This window comes from Camelus bactrianus, chromosome 16 (genome assembly GCF_048773025.1).
Source record: "Camelus bactrianus isolate YW-2024 breed Bactrian camel chromosome 16, ASM4877302v1, whole genome shotgun sequence".
Classification (NCBI taxonomy): domain Eukaryota; kingdom Metazoa; phylum Chordata; class Mammalia; order Artiodactyla; family Camelidae; genus Camelus; species Camelus bactrianus.
In genome coordinates, this window is record NC_133554.1 from 10,180,018 (window position 1) to 10,207,110 (window position 27,093).

A 27,093-nucleotide genomic window follows, 5' to 3' on the forward strand; every position below is an offset into this window, starting at 1 on the left:
ACGTGACATATACTCCTTTGAAAGACATTCCATTTCCTAGAGGACAGCTACATTAGCTGCCATGTATGTCTTCAGAAGGGGCTCTGAATCAAGAAATAATACTACTATTCATTTTTACTTAACCCTATGCCATAATGCACCATAGTTCTGTTAAGGAAAAAACTCATAGAATTCATCCATTATTGTCTTTACAGTGGATAATACGGTATTAAAAGCCTTACACTATTGTGAAAGGGCTTCCCTCAGATGAATGGTAGACTATAAAACCAGACATTAAAAAAAAAAAGACATATTTCAAACACCAGCTATTAATGAGCCTCATAAGAAAGCTCAAATTCACAACAGAACAGGAATAGGGATCTATTTATTAACTTAAACAGAAGTGTCAACACTCACCATCTGAAGATGTTTTCCATCTATTGGTCTCTGCCCAGGCAGGTACTCCCCCCATGGCATGATGGAATCTAAGCAAAGACATTAAAAAAAATTTTTTATAGTAACCACTGTATTTTCATAGAGCTTGATACATTTAAAGAGTACAGGACAGGTCACCCTTGAGAGTTATGTACAGAATCTCTTTCATAAAAGTTATTATCTTTAAGAACAGAAAGATTACTCACACAAGGCAGTCCCAACTTGCCTGCCATGAACTTCTAACCATTTAAACTAGTCCTAGATACATACTTGTTGTTAATTATTTACATCTAGTTATATAGCTGCCTTATTTGCGTATATCAAAACACCAGATCTTAGCACTAAGTAAAGAAGTCTCTTTGTAGTTATACATCAGTGCTACAGCACACAGAGTACACAACAGTACAACAGAGCACGTCTGAAAAAAAAATGACTAGATGAGTAAAAGACACAGAACTGTACCACATATCTTTTGAATACATGGGAGCATTTCACATAGGAAAAAGTAACCTCAAGAGAAGCATGACAGTTACATTCTGCAGGGCTGGCCTATGGAAGAGCGCCAACAGTCATTTTCACTGTTTAACACAGAAATACAGACAAGTCCACCAAACTAAGACCACTAGCCATAACTAACTAGAAAGCTGAACAAAATATATGAAACTATTCTCAGAAACTGGACAACAGGCAACACAGGACCATGATCCATAAAAGAAAGGAAATAAGGTGAGCCCTGCCATCACTGGGATTTTCGCCTCAAAGCAATTTTTTTCTTTTTTAATGGAGGTACTGGGAACTGAACCCAAGACCTCGTGCACGGTAAGCGTGTGCTCCACCACTGAGCAATACCACCCCCCAACCCAGGGCATTTTTATAAGACCCTGACAAAAACGAAGGAGAAAAAGATCAGACTTGAAAGAAGGTGAGACAACAGGAATTTGAGGGACAGTCAACTGCAGAAAGAGCTCCAGAAATCTCTGTATAGGGGTCCACAGACACTTCTGCAGAATACTAAGCTGCACTCTTATGGGATGAAATTCCGTGAGATCAAGTAAAGAACTACTAGGGAGCTGTAAGTTGCGCAGAACCTCACCTCAGACACTTGAGTTTAACCTGTCAGAAGGAAGGTCCTTATTGAACACTCAGAGCATTCAGAAGAGATCCCAGAAGGGTCATACCCTAATAATGGGGCTAAACCAACCTAGAATAAATGCTACTCTAGAAGAAAGCTAAAAATAAATCTTGAAAAGACCAAACTGATCTCCGACTCAATTAACTGCCTGCCAAGGCAAAGTTCAACACTAAAAGCAAAAAACAAAGTCGACACTGAACAACATTCACGCTGCCCAGAATCAAGTCAAAATTACTAGATATGCAGAGAAGTGGAAAAACATGAGCCATAACTAGGAGAAAAAGCAGTCAGTAGAAACACAGAAGTGACAGACCTTACAGAATTAGCACACAAGGACTTTAAAATAGCTAATACAAACACTGAAAGGAAGTATTGAAAGGAAGTAAGAACATAAGAAATAATAAAAGGAAAATAAGAACTAAACAAAACAAAAGATCTAGTTGGAAAGATTTCCTAAAGCTAGAAAATATCTGAAATAATAAATGCACTAAGTAGGTTCAACAGATTCAAAAGACTACATATTATATTATTGTATTTATATAACATTCTCGAAAGGGCAAATCTGCAAGAACGGAAAACACATCAGTTGTTGTCAGGGGCTAAAGGGGTTAGAAGATGAGAAGGGCTGACTACCACAGGGTATAAGAAAACCTTCTGGGTGAGGGCAGTATTCTGTGTCTTGATCCCATGTGTTAACTGTCCTGGTGCTTACATAACTGTATGTGCTGAACAAAATTCACTGACTGATACTTCAAAAGGGTGAATTTCACTATATGTAAACTATACCTCAACAAACCTTTTTTAAAAGTGCAAGAAATATAAAAAATGTTCTCAATACAAACAAAAACAATATTTTAAAATGCTTTTAAAGATTTGTAAGTTTGAATTAAAAGTATCAATATAAAATCATTATTTCAAAATATGTATTTCCCAGCTCTGTTCAACTAAAAGAGCCTAGAAGTTGTGGAATAGAGATGGTTTACCAAATACCAATGGACAAGTAAGTAAAAGAGTGTTATTGATTATATGTGGGTGGTGGGATTACAAGTTTTTTTCCAAAAAGTTTTTGTACATCCTTCCCAATACTAAAACGGAATCATGCTTCCAAATGCGCTTAATGTTTCAGTGGAAACCTGACTACCCAAGAAGCTGTTATGGCCAAAGACTGAGCAAATCAAAATAAGCTACTGGTTACAAGTACCTCTTGTTAAAACAAATGGAAAAGGACATTTACTCTTCTTTAAGTCTCTTTTGTAGCTCATCTTTTGAAAGTTTACTTTCAGCAGTATTTTTCATCATATCTTTCTGCAAACGATCGTTCATCATGTTAACCCTATAAAAAACAGAACAGCATGCTTTAAGTGACTTTTAAAGATTCAACATAAAAGTTGTTGCCTTTAGTATTTTGAGCAAACAATATAGGTCAAGATTTGTAAGATGTGGAACATCTCAATGCATCTTATCCATTCTTCCCCAAGCTAAAAAGAATCTCCAGCATTTCAGATCATCTAGTACATCCTTTGAAGAGTTAATATTTCAAATTCAGAATGATTTCTCTAGACACAGCTTATGCCATTCACCAAGATAAATTCCAAGTAAATTAGAGTTAAAAATATTTTTAAAAAAACTTTAAAAAACTGATTAAAGAAAAATATAGGCTAATATCTCTCTCTGAAGAACTTTTTACTGTTAAAAACAACAGCAAAAGAAAAGACTCACAAATTTCACTATATAAACACTTAAACATTCTGTGTGTCAGACAACATCAAATTAAAAGGCAAACAAAAAGCTGGGAGAAAATGTGCAATAAATGCGACATACAAAGGTTTGAAATTCTCAAAACATAAGGCACTGATGTACTAAAATCATTAACAAATAGTCTTATCCCGCCATTTGAAACAACATGGATGAACCTGGAGAATATTATGCTAAGTGAAATAAAACAGACATGGAAGGAAAATACTGCATGATCTCACTTAAATGCGGAATCTGAAAAAAGTAGAGTACAGAGAACCAAAGAGCAGAATGATGGTTGGAGGGGTGAGGAGGTGGAGGAAATAGGGAGCTGTTGGTCAAAGGGTACAAAGTTGCACATATGTAGGATAGAGAGCTAATGTACAGCATGTCTGTACTTAACAATACTGAATTGTATACTCATAATTCGTTAAGGTAGCAGATTTCAGGTGTTCTCACCACAAATAAAAATAGTAACTGAAAAAAAAAATGAAATACTAAATAGCTTGATTACAATAAAAAATGTTCTACCTCTATAGCAAATCATCATAGTCTATACCTTAAATATACACAATTTTCATTTTAAAAATAAAAAATCAAAATGAAACAGTCTCCAGTAGACAAATAAATAAATACATCATAGAAAACACTTCTAAGAAATACCAATGACAAACAAAAAAAATGTTTTCTCAACACAAATTAAGTAGATATTTCCCACCCATTAAACTGACAAAGTCTGAAAAAAGGTAAATCTTTATTTTTTAAAATGAAGTGAACGGACACCTTTCCTTGGGAAGGTAAACTGGTAAAACCTCGGGGTCAACCTGGCTGTCTTTACCAAGAACCATAAAATTGTCTGCTCTTTGAGTAACTCTACCTCAAAGAAACTTTCTTAATAATTTAAGGAATGGGGAAAAGTTTATGCATAAAGATGCTCAATATCAACTTACTAAAAAGAAAAATAAAATGCTCGCAATACAATACTTTCTCATCTATTAAAGTACACACTGTGCATGCTAGCTGGTTTTTTTTTTTTTAGCCTTTTCTCAATTTCAGACACTGCATTAAGAGCTCTACATATACTATTTCATTTAATCCTGAGATCCTTGATATAGCTACTGTATTTCCATTTTACAAACAAGAAAAGGTAGGTTCTAAACTTGCCCAGGATCTAGGAACTAGCCAAATTAGGTGGCAAACTCTCATCTGACCCCAAACACTGTGCTCATAGCTTTTCTATATGGCGTAGGAGAGAGATGTATGCCAACATGTTAACAATGGTTGGGACTATGAATAACTTTTCCAGTATTCTTCAAATCTTCACATAATCATATATTCAAAAAAAGAATTTTCTTAAAACTGCAAAATCACTTTTAAAGTATCCGGAGAGATTCCAAGAAAAAACTTAGGCAACCTACATCTCCTCATCTTCATCTTCTTCATCCAGCCAAACTGGCTTCTTTTGAGGTGGAAAATCTTCTTTTGCTTCATTCTCCACTTCTGAGTCACCTGAGTCTTCCTGTACCTGAACCTAGGGAAGACAAAATGCCCACAAGCACTGAGTTTCTCATATCCTGTGGTGGCAGACACTCACACCTCGTAGTTACTATACAGCTTGCAGCATGCTTTGTTTTCATGGCCCTCTGAGGAAACAATGGGATTCAATGCTACCACAGCAAATGCTGGAGACAGAAAAGAAAAGGAGATTAAAGAACGGCACTGCATGCTGGACATGGAAGGGAAGATGGAACTGCCAAGAAGAGAAAGTCAACTTGCTGAAAAGAAAAGACCAAGTAAGACAAGAACAGCAAAAGGTAAGCTGATGGGGGGGGGGGGCAGGAAAAATCACAGAACTACAGAAATCATGGGACCAGAGACAGACTTGCATCAATACAAAATAACATGACTGTCATAATTAAATCCTATTTCATATTCTTAGAATATCTCTTCCCCACTTTTCTAAACTGTTCTTGACCCCCTACCCCCTTAAGAAACTACACAATCAAAACTGAATCCAGACCACAGAATACCCCCTGACTGAACTGGACCTTGAGTCAAATCAACTTAAACTTTCCCAAAACTATACAACAGAAATGTCCAAATGATTTCTATTTGCTCCACTACTGGCCTATGAGCCCAACAAACCCCACCTCACTTAGACTGGCTCTTTTCCTGACTAGGAAACTTGTCACACGGTTCAGCGTTTTCCCAGTCGTATTTCTCTATCTCTCAGCTAGATTCTGTAACCTCTCCCATAAGCACCCAAAGGTGGTCTGGCAATCAAATGATACTTGTTAGGTCCACAGTCATTTACCAAACTGAGTATTCTCAGTAAGCCTATGCTTGCAACCCCATGAAAAATTTCACAGACCATACCTCTACACACACTTATCTCCCTTTCTCAAATGCCTTTATTTTTTTTCTCTTCAGCCCTTCACTAACAAACTTGAACTTTATCTTCTGCCTCTGCTATTAGAACATAACCTCCAAAAAGGCAGGGATTTTTTCAGTTTTCATCCATTGCTGTTTCTTCTCCAGTGCCTAGAACAATGCCTGGGACTCCCCATCGTGGAAGAAAATCCAAGTATAAGACAAAAAAGAAAGAAAAAAGAGGGGAGCAAAAAATTATAATCAATCAAGCAGGGACTTCATTGCCAGGAATGAAATCTGGCACTAAGAAGGCTCACAAACATTTGTTGAACAGTCGTTCTAAAAAGCTAGCCAGTCAACTACTTTGAGAGGCTGTTAAAACACAAGACTCCCAGGCCCGTGCCCTCGAATTCTGATTCCACAAACCAAGTGGAACCCCTGAATCACGGCAAGGTATTGAGGCAGGCAATGGAACGACCAAAAGGGAAGGAACACTGAGCCTGGGGAGAAGATTGTGAGGCTGAGCCACGAAAAGATGCTCACAACTACATTTCGCTAAATAAACGTATTGAGCGCCTGCTGCATAAAAGGCTTAGCCGCTCCCTCGGGGGCGGAGAAAGGCGCGGCCTCCGCCCTCCGGAGACTTTCCATCTGGCACCCCTCGAGCCCGCGTTCCCGGCTCCCTCCCACCTGAGGGCTCCCCGGCGCCACAGGTCGCCCAGGCTCCGGCCCGGAGGCTCGCCGCCCACCGGGCGCCCAGCCCACTCGCCGCGACCTCCCTCACGCGTCTCTCCTCCGCCGCCGCCGCGACTGCCATCGCAGCAGCCGCTGCCCGCGGCGGGGCCGGCGGTTTCCGCTGGGATGAAAATGCAGACTTTCAGACCGGCCCGCCTGGCCCCATTCCGGCTCTCCGGTCTGGCTTCATTCGGGTCTTGCGGGCCGGTGTTGCTTCCGCTGTCCAGTCAGCTCTCATTCAGCTCCTCCGTTCCCGCGGCATCTCTCAGTTTAAGAAGGAACGCAGGCGCTCACGGGGAACCTCACTGCGCGTGCGCAGCGCAGCTGAGGCGAACGGGCCACAGCCTTTACCCGCCTGAGCTGCGAGGAAGGGAGGAAGTATTCCAGAGCTCGGGGAACGGAGGGGCCGCACGCGCGCCGCGCCCTGCCTGCCTCTGCGCGGGAGGGTGGAGAGGGGAAGGGTCGGCCCGTGTTGCCTCGGTGCTGTGGGTCCAGTGATGTCCCCCTCGCGCGCGCCCGGGCGGCGAGGCGGTTCCGGCGTGCTGTGATTCCCCTCCCCCCCGCCCGCCCCTCCGGCGGCGGGAGGCAGACGGTGCGCTGCCCAGGCGCGCCCGGCAGAGACCCCCCAACCCCCGAACTCCCCCCTCGCTTGGGGCGGCCCGAGGTGGGGAGGGGCAGGCGGCGACGGCCTCCAGCTTCCCCCGGGCCAAGCGGCAACTGCCGAGGAGCCGGCGGCGGGCGGAACCGCGGCTGCCGCTGAGGAGGCGCGAGCCCTGGTCAGGCCCCGCCCCCCCCCACCCCAGCCTTGTACCCAACCATGGACTGAACCCAGAGGCCCCTGGTTCCCGCGTTAGGCGCGGCCTCCCGTGGCCTGGGCACGTTGGTCAGTAGCGCCTGGACCCTGGGACTGCAGGGGTCAAGGGGTTGGGGTACTGCGTGTGGAGGAAGGGTGATGGGGTATGAGGAAGAGAATAGTGGAGGCAGAGTAAAGGGGAAAGTTACAGAGCTCCGCTGGGCCAAGTGGTTAGTGGTGGCAGGTGGGAGTGTGGCGGAGTGATGGGAGTGCAGAGTGGGGAGTGACTGGGGACAGCTGTGGTGTTCAGGTGCGGCATGGAGCAGGTCTGTTGCCATTGGAGGTGAGGGGTGCAGAGTAGCTGGCTTCATAGCGTGAATTAGAATAGGAGCAGGGTGAGACCTGCTGGTGTGGAATAGAGAGGCAGAAGGGGCTAGGGGCCGTCATTGAGTAGTGGGACTAAGGACAGGTCTTGAGAAGTGAGCGAGGTGCTGTTTGCTCAGAACAGTGATGTGTTTGTGGTGTGCTTTACAGAGAGGGAGAGACCCAGGAACCTGAGGGGAGTGCATTGGGGAGGCATTGAGGAAGGGCAGGACTGAAGGATTGTTCCCCCATTGTCTGCTGGGCTCCTTCCCCACCCAGCAGGAGATGAGGAGGCCCTGATGAGAAAGATCTTTGTGAAGAGAGGGGCAGGTCCAGGTCTCTAGGGGCTGTTACAGTTTTGGAGGGCCCAGCAGGCTTTTGGGGCTCCAGTGCCCCAGTGGTAGGGGATGGGGTTGTCCTAGTGTCTTGAGTCCCTTCCAGTGTTGGCTACTTTGTTCCTCTCCTGTTGCCTCGATGTCTACTTTTTCTTTTGTCAGCATCTTACAGAATCAGGTCTTGAGGCCAGTGCCTCACACAGGGGCCCCCCTAGGCCAGCCTTCTGAAGGCGTGGGCCGGGGTGGGGCAGGGAGGGTCAGCCCAGGTCAGATTGATCTAGACCAGGGGGAAGCATGGAATGATGGGGACCAGGGCTAGGGCGGCTCCCTTCTCTCTTCATGGTCTTCCCCTAGCAGGGGCTTCCTCTGCTGGTTCCACTTCCCCCAGGGAGCCCACTCGAAGCCTAGGCCAGCCCCAGGAGCCCAGCCAGGGGTGGGACCCAGCCTAAGGCTGGCTCTGCTACCACCTAGCTCCTGGAGCAGGAGATTGGACCCCTAGGACTGGTCCCCTGGTGAGGGAAGAACCATCCTGTGCATATCCTTAAGGAGACAACTGGCACTGTTGCCTTCCCTGGGCAGAGACTTGTAATGATTTTCTTGTCTGCCTCTTAGTCTGTGCCCATGTTTTTTTGGAGTTAACCACGTCCTCCCGTCTTGTGGGCAAGGAGGCTGAATGAAAAAAGAAAAAAGAATAATGCTTTGACTTTACTTGTATTATTTAAATTTCTTTGAATATATTTCTATACATCCTATCTAAAGTTGAAATAGAGACATAAAACTAGCAACGTAAGAAATCCACAGTAATGTGTAAGTTATTTTTTAAATTTTTAAATTTTATTTTTTTAATTTTGTTGATTAAGTTATACTCATTTTACAATGTTGTGAGTAATGTGTAAGTTATTTAGAGAGTTAACACGAGATACTTGGACTCTCAAAGAAGCTTGCTAATGCAGATGATGCTAAAAGAATGCTAATTTAGTTGCTTATAAAATGTATAGAGGTATGTGTGTTCCTTCTCACAGGGGTTAGTAACTTGGGGAGCGGGGCTGCTACAGATTCAGGTCCTATTTCAGTGGCAGGTCCATCTTATCTCCCCTTCAGTTCATATTCTCGGGCAGGAGCTACAGGATGACAGGACTAAAACAATTTACTTCCTTTGCTTACCCTCAAGCCTGTAATAGGCTTCTGCAGGACTTCCTTGGTTGCTTTCATCATCACCTTCACCACCAGAGGTCAGGGAAACCTGATTAATCAGGGGCCCTGAAAGTGATACAGAAAAGTATTGATTTAAAAGTAATATTTATTTAGGGCTTCCTATGAACTCATTGCCTAAACTGTGGTCCTATTTAATCTTCACAACCACTCTTATCAAATTGGTATTGATAAATCTCAGGTGTACCCAAAATAAGTCTCTGTGTCAGGTTGTGATATTTTTAGGCCTCCTAGGTCTTTAGGTTTGTCTGGGCACCAGACGTAAGGCAGTTGAACTTAATGCCCTTGCCCTAAGCAGCTCCAGGTGCCAAGAATTGGCCAATTTCTACTTTGGATTCAATGGATGGTCAAAAAGGATCATAAAGGTAAACTGTAGATTTTCTTTGACTAAACAGACTCCTTTCAACATTGAAATCCTAGACTTCAGAGAGAAGATTAGAACTGGGTTGTGGGGAGATGTGAAAGACAAGTTTCTGAGCATTGACCTTCCATGTGGAATTAACGATAATCTCATTGACTTGGTGGTGGTGTTCATAATTTTCTCCAGTATCTGTATGGTGTATAATAAAAAATAGTTGTCCATATCTAGTAATTCATTTGCAAGCCTTACTTGATTTTGAAGCAACAGGACACCTCTACTATTAAGTGGGCTTGCTGGAGTTTAGTTTTTACTTATAATAAGAAAATATCTTGAAGAATTGACTTTAGTTCAGAGTCCTGGGTAGGGATGTAACTCAGTGGTAGAGCATGTGCTTAGCATGCATGAGGCCCCGGGGTCAATCCCCAGTACCTCCATTAACAAAAAACAAAAAAACTCATCACCACAATTCTACCAGCTTCAGGATCTTTCTGACCTTCAAGAAAGGGAAAATGAAGATATTGTGGCACAACATCAGAAGCAAAGCCTGGAGTTCTGTGCTTTAGAGGTGTTGTTGCTGTCCTATGAGGGCAGGAGTCCTGGAGCTGGCATGGCCGAGGAACCCTTGCACAAGCTGGAGGAAGGTCTGTTTTCCAGTGTGTGGTGGGTGGTGAGGGGTGGGATTTCTCCTTTGTCCTTTCTTTCTAAAACTTTTTTTTCTTCAGTTACGTCATCACCCTGGCTAAGCAACTAAAGCCCTGAGCAGAGTTTTTCAGCCTTGCCATATAGGTTCTTATCTTAGGCAATGCCTGATAGAACCTTTAACTCTAAAATTTTAGAGCTGACAACCTGTCAAGCTTAGGAGGGAAAATTTTTTTCCCCCATTTTTGGTTAATAATTTGTTTTGTGCTTAAATAGTCCTTTCCAATACAGATTTCTTGTAGCCTTCAGTTATCCCAACAGAATCATCATCTAAAGATTTAAACTCTTGTGTAAATGTTCAGTCCTTTGCTTCCTATACAAGGACTTGAGTGTATAAAGTCAAATGTAGATCCCTAGAAAGGTTTTTCCAGCTGGTACTGAGTTTTTTTTTTTTTTCCTAGAACCTGTGGCATTTGGGGTTAGGGTTTTAAGTCAGAGGCAGGTCTGTTAATGGAGTGGAGGAGGCTCCACCATCCACCTGAGTGGCTGATGCTCTGGGAGAGGACAGACTATCTGCACCACCACCAAATCTGTCTCATTGTACAATTCCAGCCGTTTATGCACGGGAGAGCAGGAGTGTAGCTTCAGCTTGTCCATTTGAAATCTGATGTGATATGTGTGCCACATTCTTGGCTTGCATCTCCTGTCTAGCTCTTCAGGAACTTCCAGAATCAATCTGGACGGTAAAAAGCTGTCCTGCCAGGATGTATCTACAACAGCCATTCAGCCACACGTGTGTGTTGTGCCTGCCCTTAGTTGCTACGATAGTGATCTAAGAATCATAGATGCATTTTTCTTTTTAAATATATAACAAAAATCAGTTACTCAGATAGGCATTTTAAGTCTTTCTTTTTCTTGGATTTAGGGCCATTACATTATCATACCTTATGAAAAGGAAGATAACCCAGAAGCTTGCTATTCAAAAGGCTATGACAGATGCATTCCAGAAACTGCTGGTTGTGGTTTTAGGTAAGACTTTTTTTTTTTTTTTTTTTCACGAGGGCAATAATTAGGTTTACTCATTTATTTACTTGTTTTTAGAGGAGGTGCTGGGGGTAGAACCCAGGACCTCGTGCTTGCTAAGCATGTTCTCTGCCACTTGAACTATATCCTCCCCACTCTAAGACTTTCTTGGTTGTCCTTACCCTTGGCTCTGACCACTTGTTTGAAATTTGGAGAGCAGAACTGAGGGCCATCAGTGTGATTCTACAGTTGTGGACACAGGAGAAGACACAGGTCTTTTAAAACTCCCCTTAAGAAGAATCCCAAGCATTTAGGAACCAAGTAACTATGGCCTAAAGTGGGATTATGCTGCAGCATTTGAAAACTGTGAATGCCTTTCAAATAAGGTGTGTTGTTACCAAATCTCAGCATCTCATATATATTTTATGTGAAGTATTTTACTGATAAACCTTTCTATAAATTAACTATATGGATGTCCTGAATTAGGGATTAAGTTGTCAAAGTAATTTCTAAAAGAAAATATTAATCTACTGCATATAAGATTTTTTTAAGGAGTAAAAATGTGTTTCATGTCATTGAGAACTTCTTGTGCAGCTAGATTTCTAATTATGTAACTCACCCAGCATTGCCAAGTTTGTTATGAAGGGAACAAAGTAGAGAAAGACAAGATGCTTACGTTCTGAAAAAGTATTTGAAGTTTCTTCTGCACAAGATAATTATTTTAATTCAATTTATACCAAATTATTTTAAATTCAGTTTAAATCAGGGACACTTCAATCATATCCATGTTTGCGCTTTAAGAAGTCTAGCTTCTTGTGAAATGTGAGAGGAACAGATTCAGTATCGATGCTAAAATTTTCAGAAAGCTGATTATAACAACAGAGCCATTCCTCATTGGCCAATCTTTGAATCAATTCCATTTAAAAACCATTATGTGCTTAACGCTGGGAGTAAGATGAAGCGCCTTCTCCATGGAGTTTAGTGACCAGAGGGTGTGCCAGACAATTAAAAACGACTAAAATTAGAGAGATGATTATAAGGGCTGTGAAGGAAGTAAAGTGGGTGCTATCTGCAGTATTTCAAGAAAATTATTTAACATGCTGACTTTATTTTTTGAGAGGGAGGAGGTAATCATGTTTTTATTTATTTATTTACATAAATACTATTTCTTAAAAATATATTTTTATTGAAGTATAGTCAGTTTACAATGTTGTGTCAATTTCTGGTGTACAGCACAATACACAGTCATATAGGAACATACATAGATTTATTTTCTTATTTTTTAACCATAAGTTACTACAAGATACTGAATATCATTCTCAGTATAAACTTGTCTATTTTATTTATAGTATTAGAATCTGCAAATCTCCAATGCCCAGTTTATCCCTTCCCACCCCTTTCCCCACTATTTTTAATGGAGGTACTGGGATTGAATCCAGGACCTTGTGTGTGCTAGGTACACACTAACCACAGAGCTATACCTCCCCCCAACATGCTGACTTTAACATTCAAGGTGACTTCTCTGTGTGTGCACACAGGGTAGACCTCTGAAAAGGGGCATTGTAATTGTTTCTAGACTAATGGCTGTGCTGAGACAAGGTGAGATGGGCAAATTTTCCCATGCTGATGTAAAGAGCTGTTCACTTGGTTTCCAACACTCTTTCTCAGGGTGAATTGCTCACCTACTCCAAAACCCTTCCTGCAGAAACTTTGGAGTCATCACTGATTCAGTGGTAACCCCTAATAATAGAGTGGTGAATTTTATAATCAGACATGGATGCTGAGAGTTCAGAGGACATGGCAACATTTTAAAATATCTAACTGTAAGGTGTATTCCCCTCCCGCCGCCCTGACTGGTGCTCATTTTGTAGGTCAGCTACTTTTCTTGGAAGCAGTGTGGCCAAGGGGAGGAAGAATGTCTCTCAGATGTCAGCTTTGAGGAGGAGGAGTTCAGATGCCCAGAACTGGGCTAGCACTTCTGAATCTTCCTGAAGGCCGGGCCCTGTGACTTCCTTGGGAAGCTCTGCACCACCTCACCCCCACCCCTGCGCTGCTGGAGCCTGGGGCCACTCTGGTCTGCAGCCCAAATCCTGCCTTGTTGTGCTGGGGGGCCAGGCTGGGGTTGGAGAGAGGGCCTGGCAGGAGGTAAGTGTCACCTTTGCTGGGGGAAGGATGGCTTGGACCCTGGGAAAAAGCCTGACTGTGGTTGCATCTTCACTCTGACCTAATAAAAGAGGTGTCACTACAGGGTGGGGCATGAGGCAGGGGAGGGGCGCACGTGTAGCCAAGCTGCCATTTCGCTTCGGTGTCTGTTCAGTGTGCCTGGCCAGTTTCCTACTAGCCTGTGTCACTGTGCCCGAATCGTCTTTGTGTTATGTTTCCCCAGTATTTTTGGTTGCTGCAGCTCTTTGCTTGGCAACCACTCTGGCTGCTGGTCCAGGGATGGCCCCTGAGGTGGTCCCTGGGCTCTGTCCAGCAGACCCCCAACTCACAATCAGGGGAGTTTAATTCTTCCTCACAGGAGTCAGCTGAGACTTGGCTCCTGTACCCGGACGTAGCGTCAAATGGAGAGCTGCCTGCAGGGCAATATGAAGATGTTGCTGTTCCACGTCAAGGTGAGAATGACAGGATAACCCAGCATCAAAAGCTCCCAGAGGAGGTTCCAGTGCTAGGCTGGGATCAGAATCAGGCCCCAGCTCTGTCTCGACCTAAAGGTAATAAGATCAAAGCTGTAGATATAGATCTACCTTTGGATCTTCTGGGAAGCCCAGATCAGCCTCCAGAGCCCCCTGAGGAGGCTGAAATGTCCTCATCCCTGCAGGAGGCCCAGGCTCAGCGTCCAGAGCCCACTCAGGAGGTTGAGTCTCCACCCCAGCAAGAGGGTCCTGCTCAAAATCCACAGACCCTTGGGAAGGTTGAATCTTTTCCGCCCCAGGCAGAGGCCCAGGCTCAGCGTCCAGAGGCCACTGAAGAGACAGAACCAGCTCCACTTCAGCAGGGGGCTCTGTCTCAGCCTTCAGAGGGCCCTGAGGAAGTAGGCGCTGCAGTCCCTTGGGGGGAGGGAGGGCTTCAGGAGCTTTTAGCTGAACAATTAAGGCCTCATGGTCCCAATGAGAATGAAGCTCAGCAGTCAGACCTGCACAGTGTCAGTGTTAACCCTGTGGATCTGGCACTTACTATAAATCCAGAGGTCACTAATGTGGTTGAAACTTCTCCAGTTCTGCAGGAGGCCCCCTATCAGCCTCCAGAGAGCCCTGAGGAGGTGGAACCTTCTCCAGTCCAGGAGGAAGCTGCGTCTCAGCCTCCAGAGAGCCCCGAGGAGGTGCAACCTTCACTTGAGCAGGAGGCCCAGGCTCAGCCTGCAGAGCATCCTGAGGAGGCGGAACCTCCTTCATTCCCTCAGGAGGCCCAGGCTCAGCCTGCAGAGCGCCATGAGTATGACTCTGCCCCACTCCAGCAAGAGGCCCCAGCGCAAGTGCCAGGGTTCCCTGGTGAGACTGTACCTCAGTTTCCAGCGAGAGATGAGGCAGCAGCTCGACCTGGAAGTAAGTATCCAGCTCACTCCAACCCATCCAGTGTTACACTTAAACCAGTGGATTTGGAACTTACGGTCACTCCAGAGCCTGCTAAGGAAGGCGAGTTTACCACAGCCCAGCAGGAGGCCCTGCCTCAGCTTCCAGAGAGCCCTGAGGAGGTGGAACCTTCTCCAGTCCAGGAGGAAGCTGCGTCTCAGCCTCCAGAGAGCCCCGAGGAGGTGCAACCTTCACTTGAGCAGGAGTCCCAGGCTCAGCCTGCAGAGCATCCTGAGGAGGTGGAACCTCCTCCATTCCCTCAGGAGGCCCAGGCTCAGCCTGCAGAGCGCCCTGAGTATGACTCTGCCCCACTCCAGCAAGAGGCCCCAGCGCAAGTTCCGGGGTCCCCTGGCGAGAATGTACCTCATTTTCCAGCGAGTGACGAGGCAGTAGCTCGACATGGAAGTAAGTATCCAGCTCACTCCAAGCTGTCCAGTGTTACACTTAAACCTGTGGATTTGGAACTTATGGTCACTCCAGAGCCTGCTAAAGAAGGCGAGTTTACCGCAGCCCAGCAGGAGCCCCGGCCTCAGCCTCCTGAATATTCTGTGGAGGCAGAACCTTCTCCAACCCCGCAGGATGCCACAGGTCAGCCTCCAGAGCCTCCTGAGGAAGCTGAGCCTTCTCCAGGTGAACAGGGACAACCGGCTCAGCCTTATGAGCCTAATGGGGAAGTTGTACCCTTCTCAACCCAGCAGGAGAGCCCAGCTCAGCCCACAGAGCATCCTGAGGTGGTGAACCCAGCCACCCAGCAGGAGAGCCCAGCTCAGTCTCCAGCAGAGATAGAGCCTTCCGCAACCCAGCAGGAAAGCACAGCTCAGCGTCCACAGTCTCCCGCTGAGGCCGAACCCTCTCCAGCTCATTCTCAAGATCATGTGACAACAGCTTCTCCTCCAGGCCAGGATCAAGCTCAGTCTCTGCAGTGGCCCAGTGTCACTGTTAACCCTGTGGACCTTGCACTCACCATAACTTCAGGGCCCACAAGTGAAGCTGGACCTTCTCCGCCCCAACAGGAGGCCTCATCTCAGTCTGCAGGGTCCCCTGAGCAGTTGGAACCGTTACTGGTCGAGCAGGAGGTTCCGGAACAGCCTCCAGCCCCCTCAGGAAATGGTGAACCTTCTCCAGTCCAGCTTGAGCCCCCAACTCAGCCTCCAGAGACCTCTACAGCTGCCGCAGCTCAACATCCAGTACTTAATGAGGTGACGTTCTCACCTGCAGGGCCAGGTGAAGCTCAGCATCCAGTGATGCCTAGTACCATAGGCAAACCCCTGGATCTCACAGTTGTCATCACTCCAGAGCCTGCTAAGGAGGCTGAAAGTTCTCCAGAGCAGCAGGAGGGCTCTGCTCATTTTCCCGTTTCCCCCGAGCAGGCTGAATTTTCTCCAGTCCAGTCTCAGCCTCTTTCTCCGTCTCCGGAGCACCCTGGGAAGGTTGAATCTTTCCCAGGACAACAAGAGGCCACAGCTCAGACTACAGGTCCCCCTGAGGGGGTGGGGCTTTCTTCGGTCCAGGAGGAAGCCCCGGCTCAACCTCCAGAGCCACCTAAGGAGGTTGAGATGACAGTTGGAACACCAGGACAGAATCACGCTCAGCATTCCAGCTCGCCCAGTGTCACTGATAAAGCTTTGGACCTGGGGCTTACCGTGACTCCAGTGCCTCTTACAGAGGCTGGACACTCTGCAGCCCTGCAGCAGACGACATCTCATCCAACGTACATGGAGGTGACACCTCCACAGGCAGAGCAGGTGCTGGCTCAGCATCCAGCCATGACTGAGTTCACAGTTCAACCTCTGGATCTGGAACTTTCACTAAGTCCAGAACCTAATACAGAGGCTCGACCTTCTCCAACCACGCAGGGGACCCCCACTTGGCCTCCAGAGCCCCATCAGCCTTCATTGTATCAGGAGGTGACAGTTCCCACACCAGACCAGGATCACCCTGAGCATCTAATGTCATCTAGTGTCATAGATAAACCTTTGGATCTGAAGCTTACCATGACTTCAGTACCTACTACGGAAGCTGAACATTCCACATCGCCCCCTCCAGAACACCCTGAGGTGACACTCACCCCTTTAAGCATCACTCCAGTCACAGTTCACACTGTGGACCTGGAAGTTACTGTAAATGGAGCATCCAGTGTGGATGTTGAACCTTCTCCGACCAACCAGGAGACCCCAGCTCAGCCTCCAGAGCCACCAAAGGAGGTTGTTGTTGAATATCCACCCCATCAGGAGGTGACCATTCCGACTTCAATTAAGGGTCAAGGTCAGCACACAACACCGTCCAGCGTCACACCTCATCACGTAGACCTGGAGCTAACCATGACTTCAGAACCTGCTATGGAGGCTCAACATTCTACAGTCCTCCAGAAGACTACAGCTCCTCCTCCTGAGGTGGCACTTGCACATCCAGACCTGACTCGAGTCACAGTTCCCCCTGTAGGTCAGGTAGATACCATAACTCGGCACCCAGGGTCACTGAAAACACCTGCTTCGGCTGAGCCTTCGGTGGTGCATTCTGTACCATACACCTCAGAAAAGGAGCAACCGGAACAGAGCGCTCCCACAAGTGTGAACATCTGTGAGCTCTGCATGTGCAGTAATGAGATCTTGTCCTGCACTGGTCTCAGCCCAGAGGAGAGGCTCCAGACAGTGCCCGTGCCGCAGCCCAGCAGCTACAACGGCACCTTCACCATCCTGTAAGAACTACTTTTCCTCGTTTGTTCTCCGCCTCCTGCCTGACCTGGCAGCCTTTATTCGAGGTCTTCCTGGGTCTTCCTCATCTCCCTAGCTCACACTGGCTGACTGTTTTTACCTTTTGTTTGTCTTATAAGCAATTTCTTACCTTCATTTGCCTTCTTACTATTGTTTCTTCTTCTCCAGTCTTTTACTTATAACTGCCCCTACTCTTTTTCCTTCTCCATTTTTTACTCCATTAGTTAACTTCTTAACATCTTCTCTTCTCCCATTTTTGCTCCATCCTCATTACAGCAACATGTCCCTCTCCCCATCTCATTGGTATTAATACAACAAAGTGGTTAAGAGTAGAGATTCTGGAGTCAGACTACCTGGGTGTCAATCCAGGTCTGCCATTTATTAGCTTTGTGACTCAGTTTCCTCATCTGGAAAGTGGGGATAATCATAGTCACTATCTCATAGGATTATTGTGAGATTTAGAAGAGTTAATACATGTAAAGCTCTTATATCAGTGCCTAGCATATATCTGAGTGTTAGCCATTATTTTTATTCAGTCCCTCAGGTATATTGATTACTCATCTTTGCCCTCAGTATTTCTATGTATAGCATCCATTTTATGCCCAACCCAGGGCTAAGTACTGTGGGAGCCACAGAAATATGGCATTGTCTCCAGAACATCACAGTGATAGGTGGGAGGAATGAGAACACGCCTTAAAAGGGAGGTGATGTGTAATTGAGTATTAAAAATACAGAGGGGTGCTGAAATTAACCAGAACCTGGAATCACTGGGGTGTGGAGGTCAGGGGAAACTGCATGGATAAGCTAAAACTGTCGCTGGAACTTAAAGACTGGCTATGACTTGTTAGAGTGAAAATAGAGAGTACAGTCTAGGGAAAGGTGTGGCTGCAGGACTTATCAGGATTTAAGAGATCAGTCTAGCTGTGAAGTACTGGGTTAAGCGCCAATGAAAGATATGCTATGAAAAACCTTGACTGTTACAAATAGGGGTTTGAAAAATATGGTATAAGATGTGGGGAGCCATTGAAAGTTTTCAAGGTAAAGAGAGAAATGATGAAAACAAGAAGTTTATTTTAGATTCCATCTGTAGTGTGATCTAGAGAGGAAGGTTGGATTCAGGGAGACCAAACAGAATGCTGTAGCAAAACCTAGGAGGAGAGTGAGAACAGGCTGAGTTAGCGTGGTTGTGACGGGAGGAGAAGGAAATCCTGAGAGCACGACAAAGGGAAAACTGACAAGGTTTAGTAACTGCCTAGAGTCAGGGGATGAGGGGTACAGGAGAGAAAAATCAAATATGTTGATGAGGAGAATGATGGTGGTACAACAGGTGGAAATACAGTTGGGAAGGAGAGCCAGTTTGAGGGAAATGGATTCAGTTTTATTGATGAACGTAAAGCAACCAGAAGGCTTCTGTTTGAGTGGAAATGTCCCATAGGCAGGTGGGCAGACAGGTATCTGTTTTGACTTATTTCTGATCCCCCTGAAAATTGTGTATATAAACTAAATGGTTGTGGCTGAGGGAAGAGGACAAAGCTAAAGGTAAAGGTTCAAAGCCATCCACAGTTAGTGGTTGAAACTGAACCTCAAGCACTTAACAGCTTCTTTTAAATGTGTAAGTCATGGATACATTCTCACTGTTTAAAAGAAAATGTCATAGAAGTATACAGGCTAAAATGTGACATTCTCTCCCTACCCTCCCTCCCACCCATAAGAGAACTATGTTACTATTTGGATGTGTGTCCTTCCTTCCAGTCTCTTTCCTTTGCATTTTTTCCCCTAATGAGGTAATAACTTTACTCCTTGCTCAGTGATCTGTGCTTTTCCTTATGCAATATGTCTGAGAGATATTTCCATAATAGTCTCTAATTTCTAACTGCCCATGTCCTTCCAATACCTGGAGAGATTTAGAGGGCACTGAGCCAAAGCTTTGGTGTTACCTGGCATAAGATTTCTTTACTTGCTGATAACGATACATTTTTGCCATTTTTATCATTGATTTGTAGGAGTCATTTTAGACACATAAGTGTCTTTGGGAGAAAAAAGACTTACATTCAAAACAATTGGCAATATATATCCAAGAAATTGGACGGACAGGAAGTTCAGGTTCTGAGGAGATGCCTCATTGCTTGTGCCAGTGGCCTCACATTATATCTTTATTGTATCTTTAGGAATTGTGCCCACTGGGAAGCTGAGAAGCTGTGGGAGGTAGAAAGCTGGTCTTTTCTGCACTTGAGTATTCCCCACAAGGTTGCCATGATTCTCTCACTTAGTCTGCTCGTTCTCTCCCTACCTATTTAAGGATATGAACTGTGTTTCTTCACAGAGATTTCCAAGGAAACTCTATTTCTTACATTGATGAAAATACTTGGAAGCCTTACCGCTGGACTGAGAAACTGTGAGTATATTCTCTCCAAATACGCATACAAAACACTAACTGCCTTGTCAGATTCTTCTTGGTCCAGAATTCCGAGGTCAACAGCTGTGTTAAAAGGTATTTGCCCCTTCACATTCCAAACCAAACTATTGATTGAAATTCTGTTTTTATTTAAAAAATTAAACTTGGCTGGCCCTCATTCAAATAGGCAAGAACCAACTTAAACTTATTTTCCATTACACCAATAATACATGATTATATTCTCCATATAGAAAAATGAAATAACAGGTGTAGTGAAAACCCTCCTTGTGCCTTAATCCCCCACCCACACAGTTTGGAGTTTAGTAAAACAGTCCTTCCAGACTCTTTTCCATGTATTTGACTACATACACATTTACAGATAACAAAATAAGTTAGTTGTGTGACTTTATTATATCTTTTTACTTAAGTGATTAAAATCTTGGAACATGATTCTTTAATGTCACGATACATCTTAGATTTCTTTCCCTCCCAGTACATAGAGGGTTGCCCCATTTATTTAAACTCCTACATAATATTCCATAGTATGGACGCATCAGTTTAATAATGCCCGTATTGAAAGGTGTTTAGATTATGTCCAGTTTTCTTGTTACAAACACTGCTGCAATGAACATCCTTGTGCATGCATCTTTGTGAACCTGTCAGGTATTTCTGTAGAATAGATATGTAGAAATGGGGTTGTTGGGGCGAAGACTATGTAGAGACAAACTTCTAATTGCCCTCAAGCAAGTTGTGCCAGTTGACACTCCAGTCAGCACTCCCTGACAGCCTTTGTTTCCCCACAGCCTTCCACTGCTGGATGTTCTCCATGTTTTGGGCTGATCTGAAGGGTGAATAAAAGGGGTTCCATCTGAATTTGAATTTTTCTGAGTACCTGTGAATTTAAATATCTTTATATGTGTGTTGAGCATTTGTATTTCATCTCTGAATTGTCTGCCCTTTATTCATTTTTCTATTTTTTTAAATTGATTTGTAGATAAGTCAGCTTAAATAAGATAATGATTTTAAGGGGGAAGGTATATTCAAAGCAGTTAACTGGCATTTTTTATGGCAGTTTGTATTATTCAACTTGAATAGACAAATCATAAGTATAACTTCCAAATTACATTGTTGATAAGATATTCTACATCTTTTTGTATTAAGTCTTCAAAAATATCCAAAGTATTGTCATATCTACCTGTAATCAGTATAAAAATTAATGAGAGAGTCTCCATACTTTTTGTCCATACTCTGAAATCTCAATTTTGTTGCTAAATTTTATTTGTATTTAGATTTCTTAAAATTTACAGTTGAAAAGTTGTATCACATACCCAAATTGTTGCAAACACACTTTACGTTTTCCGATAATTACATTGAGTATCAGTTTTTACATTTTAATTTTAAAAATAAGTAAATTAAATTAGAATTCAACTCCTTAGGCACATTAGCCACTCAAGTACTCAGTAGCCACATGTTGCTAGACATGCAGCACTACATGCTACATGCAAGAACAAAATAAATTTACAAAATATTGTTGAATGAAAGAACATAGAGAATAATACATAAATCATTCCACTCACATAAAGTTCAAGAAGCAAGAATAAATTATATTCTTTGTGGCTGATGTATAAAAGGCAAAACTACATTTGAAAAGGAAGGGAAGTAGTATTAAAGTCAGGATAGTGGTTCCCTCTAGGGAGAGGGCTGTAATTGGGAAGGAGCACAGCGGGGGCTCCAGGGGTGCTGGCTGTGATCTTTCTTGAAGTGGATGGTGTTACATGGGGATTTCTAATTATTAAATTGAACAGGTTTGTGTATTTTACGTACATTTTAATCTTGAAAAAAAATTTCAGTGGGGAAAAAAAATCAAATGACTTCATTTCCAGCCCTAATATCCTCTGGGACTTCCACATGCAGTTTGGGAAAAGCGAGAAAGGCATGGCAGCTCTGCAGCCTCAGTGCTGCCCAGAGTTGGGTTCTAACCAAGGACTTGTAATCTGCAGAGTAGGCCTTAAATACATGATTTGGTGAGGAAGAGTGGATAGGGGTGTGCGTGTGCGTGCGTGTGTGCATGTGTGTGTGTGTGTGTGTGTGTGTAATGGAAAGGGATGGACACAAAGGTAGACGTGAGAAGAAATGATTAAATGAAACCGGAGTGGAGATCACCATATCTAAAATAAGAATTAGGGTATTTAGGTGGCACCGTTACCCAGGTTTCCCCTACATATATGACTTAGTCCTATGTAGTAAATAATTGTAGTTGTTTTGCATTTTGATCCAAAAATAACCTTTTCATTTTTCAGAATTCTCAGAGATAATTCTTTGACTGAGTTGCGTAAGGATTCATTTAAAGGCTTGCTAGCCCTGCAGTATTTGTAAGTTAATTAGTTAATCTTTTATTTATGAGTTCTTAGTTATATCATAGATAAAGTAATTAAGGGGTTTAAATTAAATAACCTCTACAGTTTTTTTGAGCAATAAAATTCTATAATTCTCTAAGTCTGTAGGGTCCCAGCCCATCTCTCTAGCATCAAATACCTCCTATTCATTTTTAATTTTTAATTTATATAGATAAAAAGTTACCTTTTAGTTGTAGAGGAAAAGTGGTAATGTGGTCTGAGCAATTATAGACACCAATATGAACCTTATTATGTAAGTGTTCTTATACCATCCACTTACATTTAGTTTATGGCCCACGGATGAGATCCTTCCCATGATCTGTATTTGACAGCACACAAGTTAAGGATGATGTTTAAAGGGCTGTAAGTGGGAAAACAGGGGGAAAAAAACAAAGGAAAACACACGGCAGAGACTGTGTGTGGCCTGCACAGCCTCACGTACTCACTGTGTGGCCTTCACAGAAAAGGTGTGAAAAAGGTGCTTTAGTAGAATGAGAGGAATTAAAGTAAAGCTGAGATTGTCACCTAGAGGACCAGAAAATATAGAACACTTACATTAATATGAATGCCATTAACTCATAATTTTCATCTAAATTAAATTCACATTTAAATATTAAATGTTAAAGTAGATGAATTATGTAAACAGTATTGTCCAGAACATATCAAGTTACCAAGAGAACAGACTGATGTTAAGGATTCAATGCAGGAATTGTTATACCAATATTAAAAATGTTTAAGTTGCTGGTTAAAGTGGTATAGTTACAACTGTTTACACCAAATAAGCATATTAGAAATGTCCCTAACTTCACTATTTACAAAAAGGAAAACTCTGCTTTGTCATTGTACAAGGAAAGAAATGCTTGCATAGTACTTTTGTTAATTTAGAGATAAGGTGATACTGTGTTCTCTGCTATAAAAGATCAATTTTTATCCTTTCTCTCTGGCATCCAGAGCTGTGTATGTCATTAATCCTTACTAAGCTAACTAATGATGCTCTTTAGCAAAGAGATTCTTCTTGCAAATATAGAAGGCTAAGGGAAGTGGGCATAAGGAGCCTCATATGGCCCTAAAAATAGTCCTTTTAACTATCAAACAATCCAAGCCTTAAGGGGCAACCACTTTTGTATTAGTCTTCTTGGGTCCCTCTGTCATCTGGGCTCCAAACCTTAGAAACACAGTTTGGAGAAAAGTAAATGAGATAACTGCTTAGTGGATTGGGCCATTAATTACTTCTACTATGAAATACCCTCTTAGCAGATTATTTCGTGTTAGCATAAGTTATCCTCACTCATTTAAAAAAAATGTCAATCAGTAAAAAAGAATATGCCGAGCAGTGTGCCTAGTGTTGTAAACACAAAGATAGGTAAAACAATTCCTTCTAGGAAATCCTGATCTTACAGGGGAAAAAAAAACCAAAAAAAAAAACATAAGCTCAAACCGTCATGCAGAAACACTAAGTGGATGACAGAGTGCTGGAGAGGCGTAGAAAAGGGAGTGTTTCTTCTAAAACAGTCGTTTTCTTCCTCCTGTTCACTCCCCAGCTAATTGTTTATTTTAAAAACTATCTGACTTTGCTTTGTGTCCACACATTGGCTTTAAACATGATAGACAATGCACATGAGCAGGTCTAGTCCATACATTCAAGGAGTTTATACTCAGAGGAAATGGGCTGCAAAAACAGCTATATAAGAAAAAAAGAAGTGGAGAGGAGCAATGAGAGCTCTAAGTTGGTTTTGGAGCTCAGAAGAGGGAAGAAAGACTCCAAACTGGATCAGGGAAAATGTTAGAGCAGCGCTGTTTGAACAGGACCTTAAACGGCCACTGTGTGTCATCAGACAGACATCTTGGGAAGAGTACATTTGCAGAAAGAAGGTAGGAGAGAGGCAAAACACAGGAAACATGCTTTGAGTACCTGGAGAGTACCAGTAGGAAGAGTAGATTAGGACCAGATCATCTGGGGCTTTGAAGGCCATGCCGAGGGTAACACGCCAGGCTGCCCCGTTCCCACAGCAGTGCTGTCCGACAGACTCGAGCCTGCAGCAGAATCAGTCACTTGGAGGGCTTGTTAAGGCACAAGTTGTGCCCCACAGTCGCTGATTCAGTTGGTCCAGAGTAGAGCTGAGCATTTCTTCAGTAAGTTCACAAGTGATGCTGGTATTTGAGAACCACATCTGGAGAGTTAATCTGGTGACTGTACAGGATGGCTGAGAAAGGAAGAGACTAGAGGTGCAAACACCAGTCAGAAGACAGTTGCACCCACCCAGGAGAAAGGGGAGGCTAAGAATCAGTGGACATAAGATAGCCAGCTATAGTCAAGAGCAGGTGTTTCAAATAAAAGTCAATATTTTGGTGTAACACTGAATTAGTTCAAGTTACACATTAATAAGAGGAGCAATTCCTTTCAAGTCATATGAAAGGCTATCTTTTATTTCTTCTGGTATTGAATTGGCATAGAAAAACAGAATTAAACTGGGAGGTATGTAAATAGAGTATTCATTTTCACATTAAACATTATAATTCTATATGGAGGTTAAAAACTTTGAGTTTATCATCCAGAATTTGTTGGACTATGAAAGGTTATCTAATGAATTCTTCTGCTCTGAGGAAAGATTACCTCCAACATCTACCAAGATCCATACAGGTGTATGTTTTGTTAGTGAACATAATGAAAGTGAGACTCTTAAGACAGGCGAGGGCAGGGTTAGGGGCTTTGGAAGGTTTAAATAACAATTCATAAGGATTAGTGGTTATATAGAAGCTGCTTATTCATTATTATTATTCTAACCTCTAGTAGTTATTCGTACTAATTAGATATCTAGTAGCTAATTGAGGCAATATTTTCCTTTTCCTTTTCCTTTTCCTAGAGATTTATCTTGCAATAAAATACAGTTTATTGAAAGTGGTACATTTGAATCACTACCTTTTCTGGAGTTTGTGTAAGTTACAATTATAACTTCATTATGTTGGGAATTTTTATAAAATTATAAATATGATTATAAAAAATTAATTTGCTACTGATTTGGAAACATTAAAATTTTTGTTTAGAAATCTACTAGAATTATGTAGCTAACCCTTTTTGTCTCTCACAAAGATTTGCACTCAGATGACATTTGGCAATGTCTGGACACATTTTTGGTTATCAGAACTGTAGGTATGCTGCTGCATTCTGGTGGACAGAGGCCGGAGATGCTGCTAAACCCCCTACAGGGTACTAGACAGCCCCCCACAACAAAAAGTTGTCCGGCCCAAAATGTCAGTAGTACTGCCCTTTGCTAGAGAAGAAAGGATCACTTATCGCAAATATTTATTGAGGATTTACCGTTTTGTATCTAATGCACCATGTACATAATCATGAAACTATAACTCACAAGCAACTATTTTCCACACTGAGATTTCTTTAGTGTATTGAAAGGATAATGAGGTCATGTTTCATTGTATATAAATTAGAATTACTGCCAAAGGTTAAAGTTCTGATAGGATATTTTTTTCTTCTTCTTTTGCTTGTGTCTTTTTTTTTTTTTTTTTTTTCTTTTTCTAGCAATCTTGGTTGTAATTTAATAGTAGACCTGAGCTTTGGAACGTTCCAGGCCTGGCATAGAATGCAGTTTTTACAGATGATGTAAGTGCAATAGATGAATACATGTAAAAAACTATGTTTTGGTTATTGGTAATTGGTTATCTGGGTGTAAGCTCACTATGGATTCCAGAAATTATGTCTTGAAATCCATTCTTTTTTTTTCTTTTTTTTTTTTAATGAGAAAACTAAGGTACAAAGAGGCCATGAGACTTGTCTAACTCATATATGGAACACTTTGCTTTCCCTAGTACTGATGTTTGGCACGAGCAATAAAATAAAAAGCACCCAACAGAAACACTCAAATTAGCATTGTCATGGAATCCCATTGTTGTTGCTCCAATATGCAAATAGTACTTGAAATTACACTTTTGATTTTAATTCCTGCTCATGTGCAAAATTCCTAACTACTTAAAATTTATGCAGCACAGAGCTGCAAAGAACTAAGTTTAGCCCAAAATTCTTCAGGGAGCAATAGGTATGGGTGCCTTCTCAAGTATTAGCTTCTTTTAAATGGTAAAGCGGAAAGAATTCCTGGACACCCACCTCTCTTCCCAACTACACAAAACATTATTTTTCAAAAAGTCTATATTAGTCTGAGGTGAATGATCTGTGGCCAATAGGAACCTTTGAGGTATGGATGTTTGCATTAAGCTGTAATGTGAAAAATATAAAGAAGATACATTGCTATAGCTGAATTCTCTATACTTTCTTTTCTGACTACTTCTAATAAGAAGTGTGGGTTTTTCAGAACCTTGAAAATTCTGTGATTTCTCCATGTCACAAGCAGATGACAGCAGGTAGGTTCAGTGGCCTGAAGGGGATTTTAGACTCAAGGTGAAGAGCCTCCTCTAAATCAGGCTTTGGAAAAGACTCTCCTATTTGTCTTCTGGTTCAGAAATGCAGTTTCACAAAGTTCACTTTGGGTTAATGAAGGTGTCGAGGGTGCGTCTGGAGCTGGACTAACAGTTCTGCAGATGCCCACCAGGGGCAGCCTCCCTCCCCCCTTCATTAGCTTGCTGGTGCCTAACTTGTGGAAAGAGAATGGAGGGTCAGTTTTTCTCTTGCCAGTGCACCGGGCAGTGGGCTCCTTAGGTCCCTCCGCCAAGAGGTTTTAGTAGCATTGGTACCATGTCTTAAACTCATGACCTTTCCTAAACATTTTATAACACCAAGAGTCTCATAAGAACCTAAGTTTCCTTATGGTTCTGTAGGCGAGCCAGGGGAAAAAGAATTGTGGAATCACAATTGATAAAAATGACTGAATTTATTGGAAAACATCCGCTGAGTGCCATGTGCACTGTGTGTCTGCACTTCACTAAGTGCTGGGG

General features: G+C 42.9%; 2 protein-coding genes and 1 long non-coding RNA gene across 29 annotated transcripts in view; 1 reads left to right on the top strand and 2 right to left on the bottom strand.

The window, feature by feature from the left end:
* The window catches only part of LOC141573588 (U3 small nucleolar RNA-associated protein 18 homolog), a 43,436-nt gene extending 36,083 nt beyond the window's left edge, over positions 1-7,353 (bottom strand). For 11 of the 16 annotated variants that reach the window (XR_012499427.1, XR_012499428.1, XR_012499423.1 and 8 more), the window contains exons 1-3: positions 4,699-7,353; positions 2,748-2,879; positions 397-464 (exon numbers count right to left, since the gene is read on the bottom strand). Coding sequence is in view for 1 of the 16 variants with exons in the window: in XM_074342540.1 (XP_074198641.1) it covers positions 397-464; positions 2,781-2,879; positions 4,699-4,811; positions 6,435-6,467 (313 nt within the window). In the remaining 15 variants the exon portion in view is untranslated. The remainder of the gene's footprint in view (positions 1-396; positions 465-2,747; positions 2,880-4,698) is intronic. The other 5 variants (XR_012499432.1, XR_012499433.1, XR_012499430.1 and 2 more) reach the window with 4 other exon arrangements.
* LOC141573592 (uncharacterized) overlaps positions 1-15,278 on the bottom strand; it is a 99,492-nt gene extending 84,214 nt beyond the window's left edge. Inside the window, exon 1 of the long non-coding RNA XR_012499437.1 lies at positions 15,245-15,278. This is a non-coding gene — a long non-coding RNA (uncharacterized LOC141573592). The remainder of the gene's footprint in view (positions 1-15,244) is intronic.
* The window catches only part of LOC105080859 (uncharacterized), a 66,883-nt gene continuing 52,894 nt past the window's right edge, over positions 13,105-27,093 (top strand). For 2 of the 12 annotated variants that reach the window (XM_074342457.1, XM_074342460.1), the window contains exons 1-5: positions 13,739-17,381; positions 19,721-19,792; positions 22,093-22,164; positions 25,053-25,124; positions 25,727-25,807. In XM_074342457.1, the coding sequence (XP_074198558.1) occupies positions 13,915-17,381; positions 19,721-19,792; positions 22,093-22,164; positions 25,053-25,124; positions 25,727-25,807 (3,764 nt within the window). In that variant the 5' untranslated portion in view covers positions 13,739-13,914. The other 10 variants (XM_074342467.1, XM_074342463.1, XM_074342466.1 and 7 more) reach the window with 10 other exon arrangements.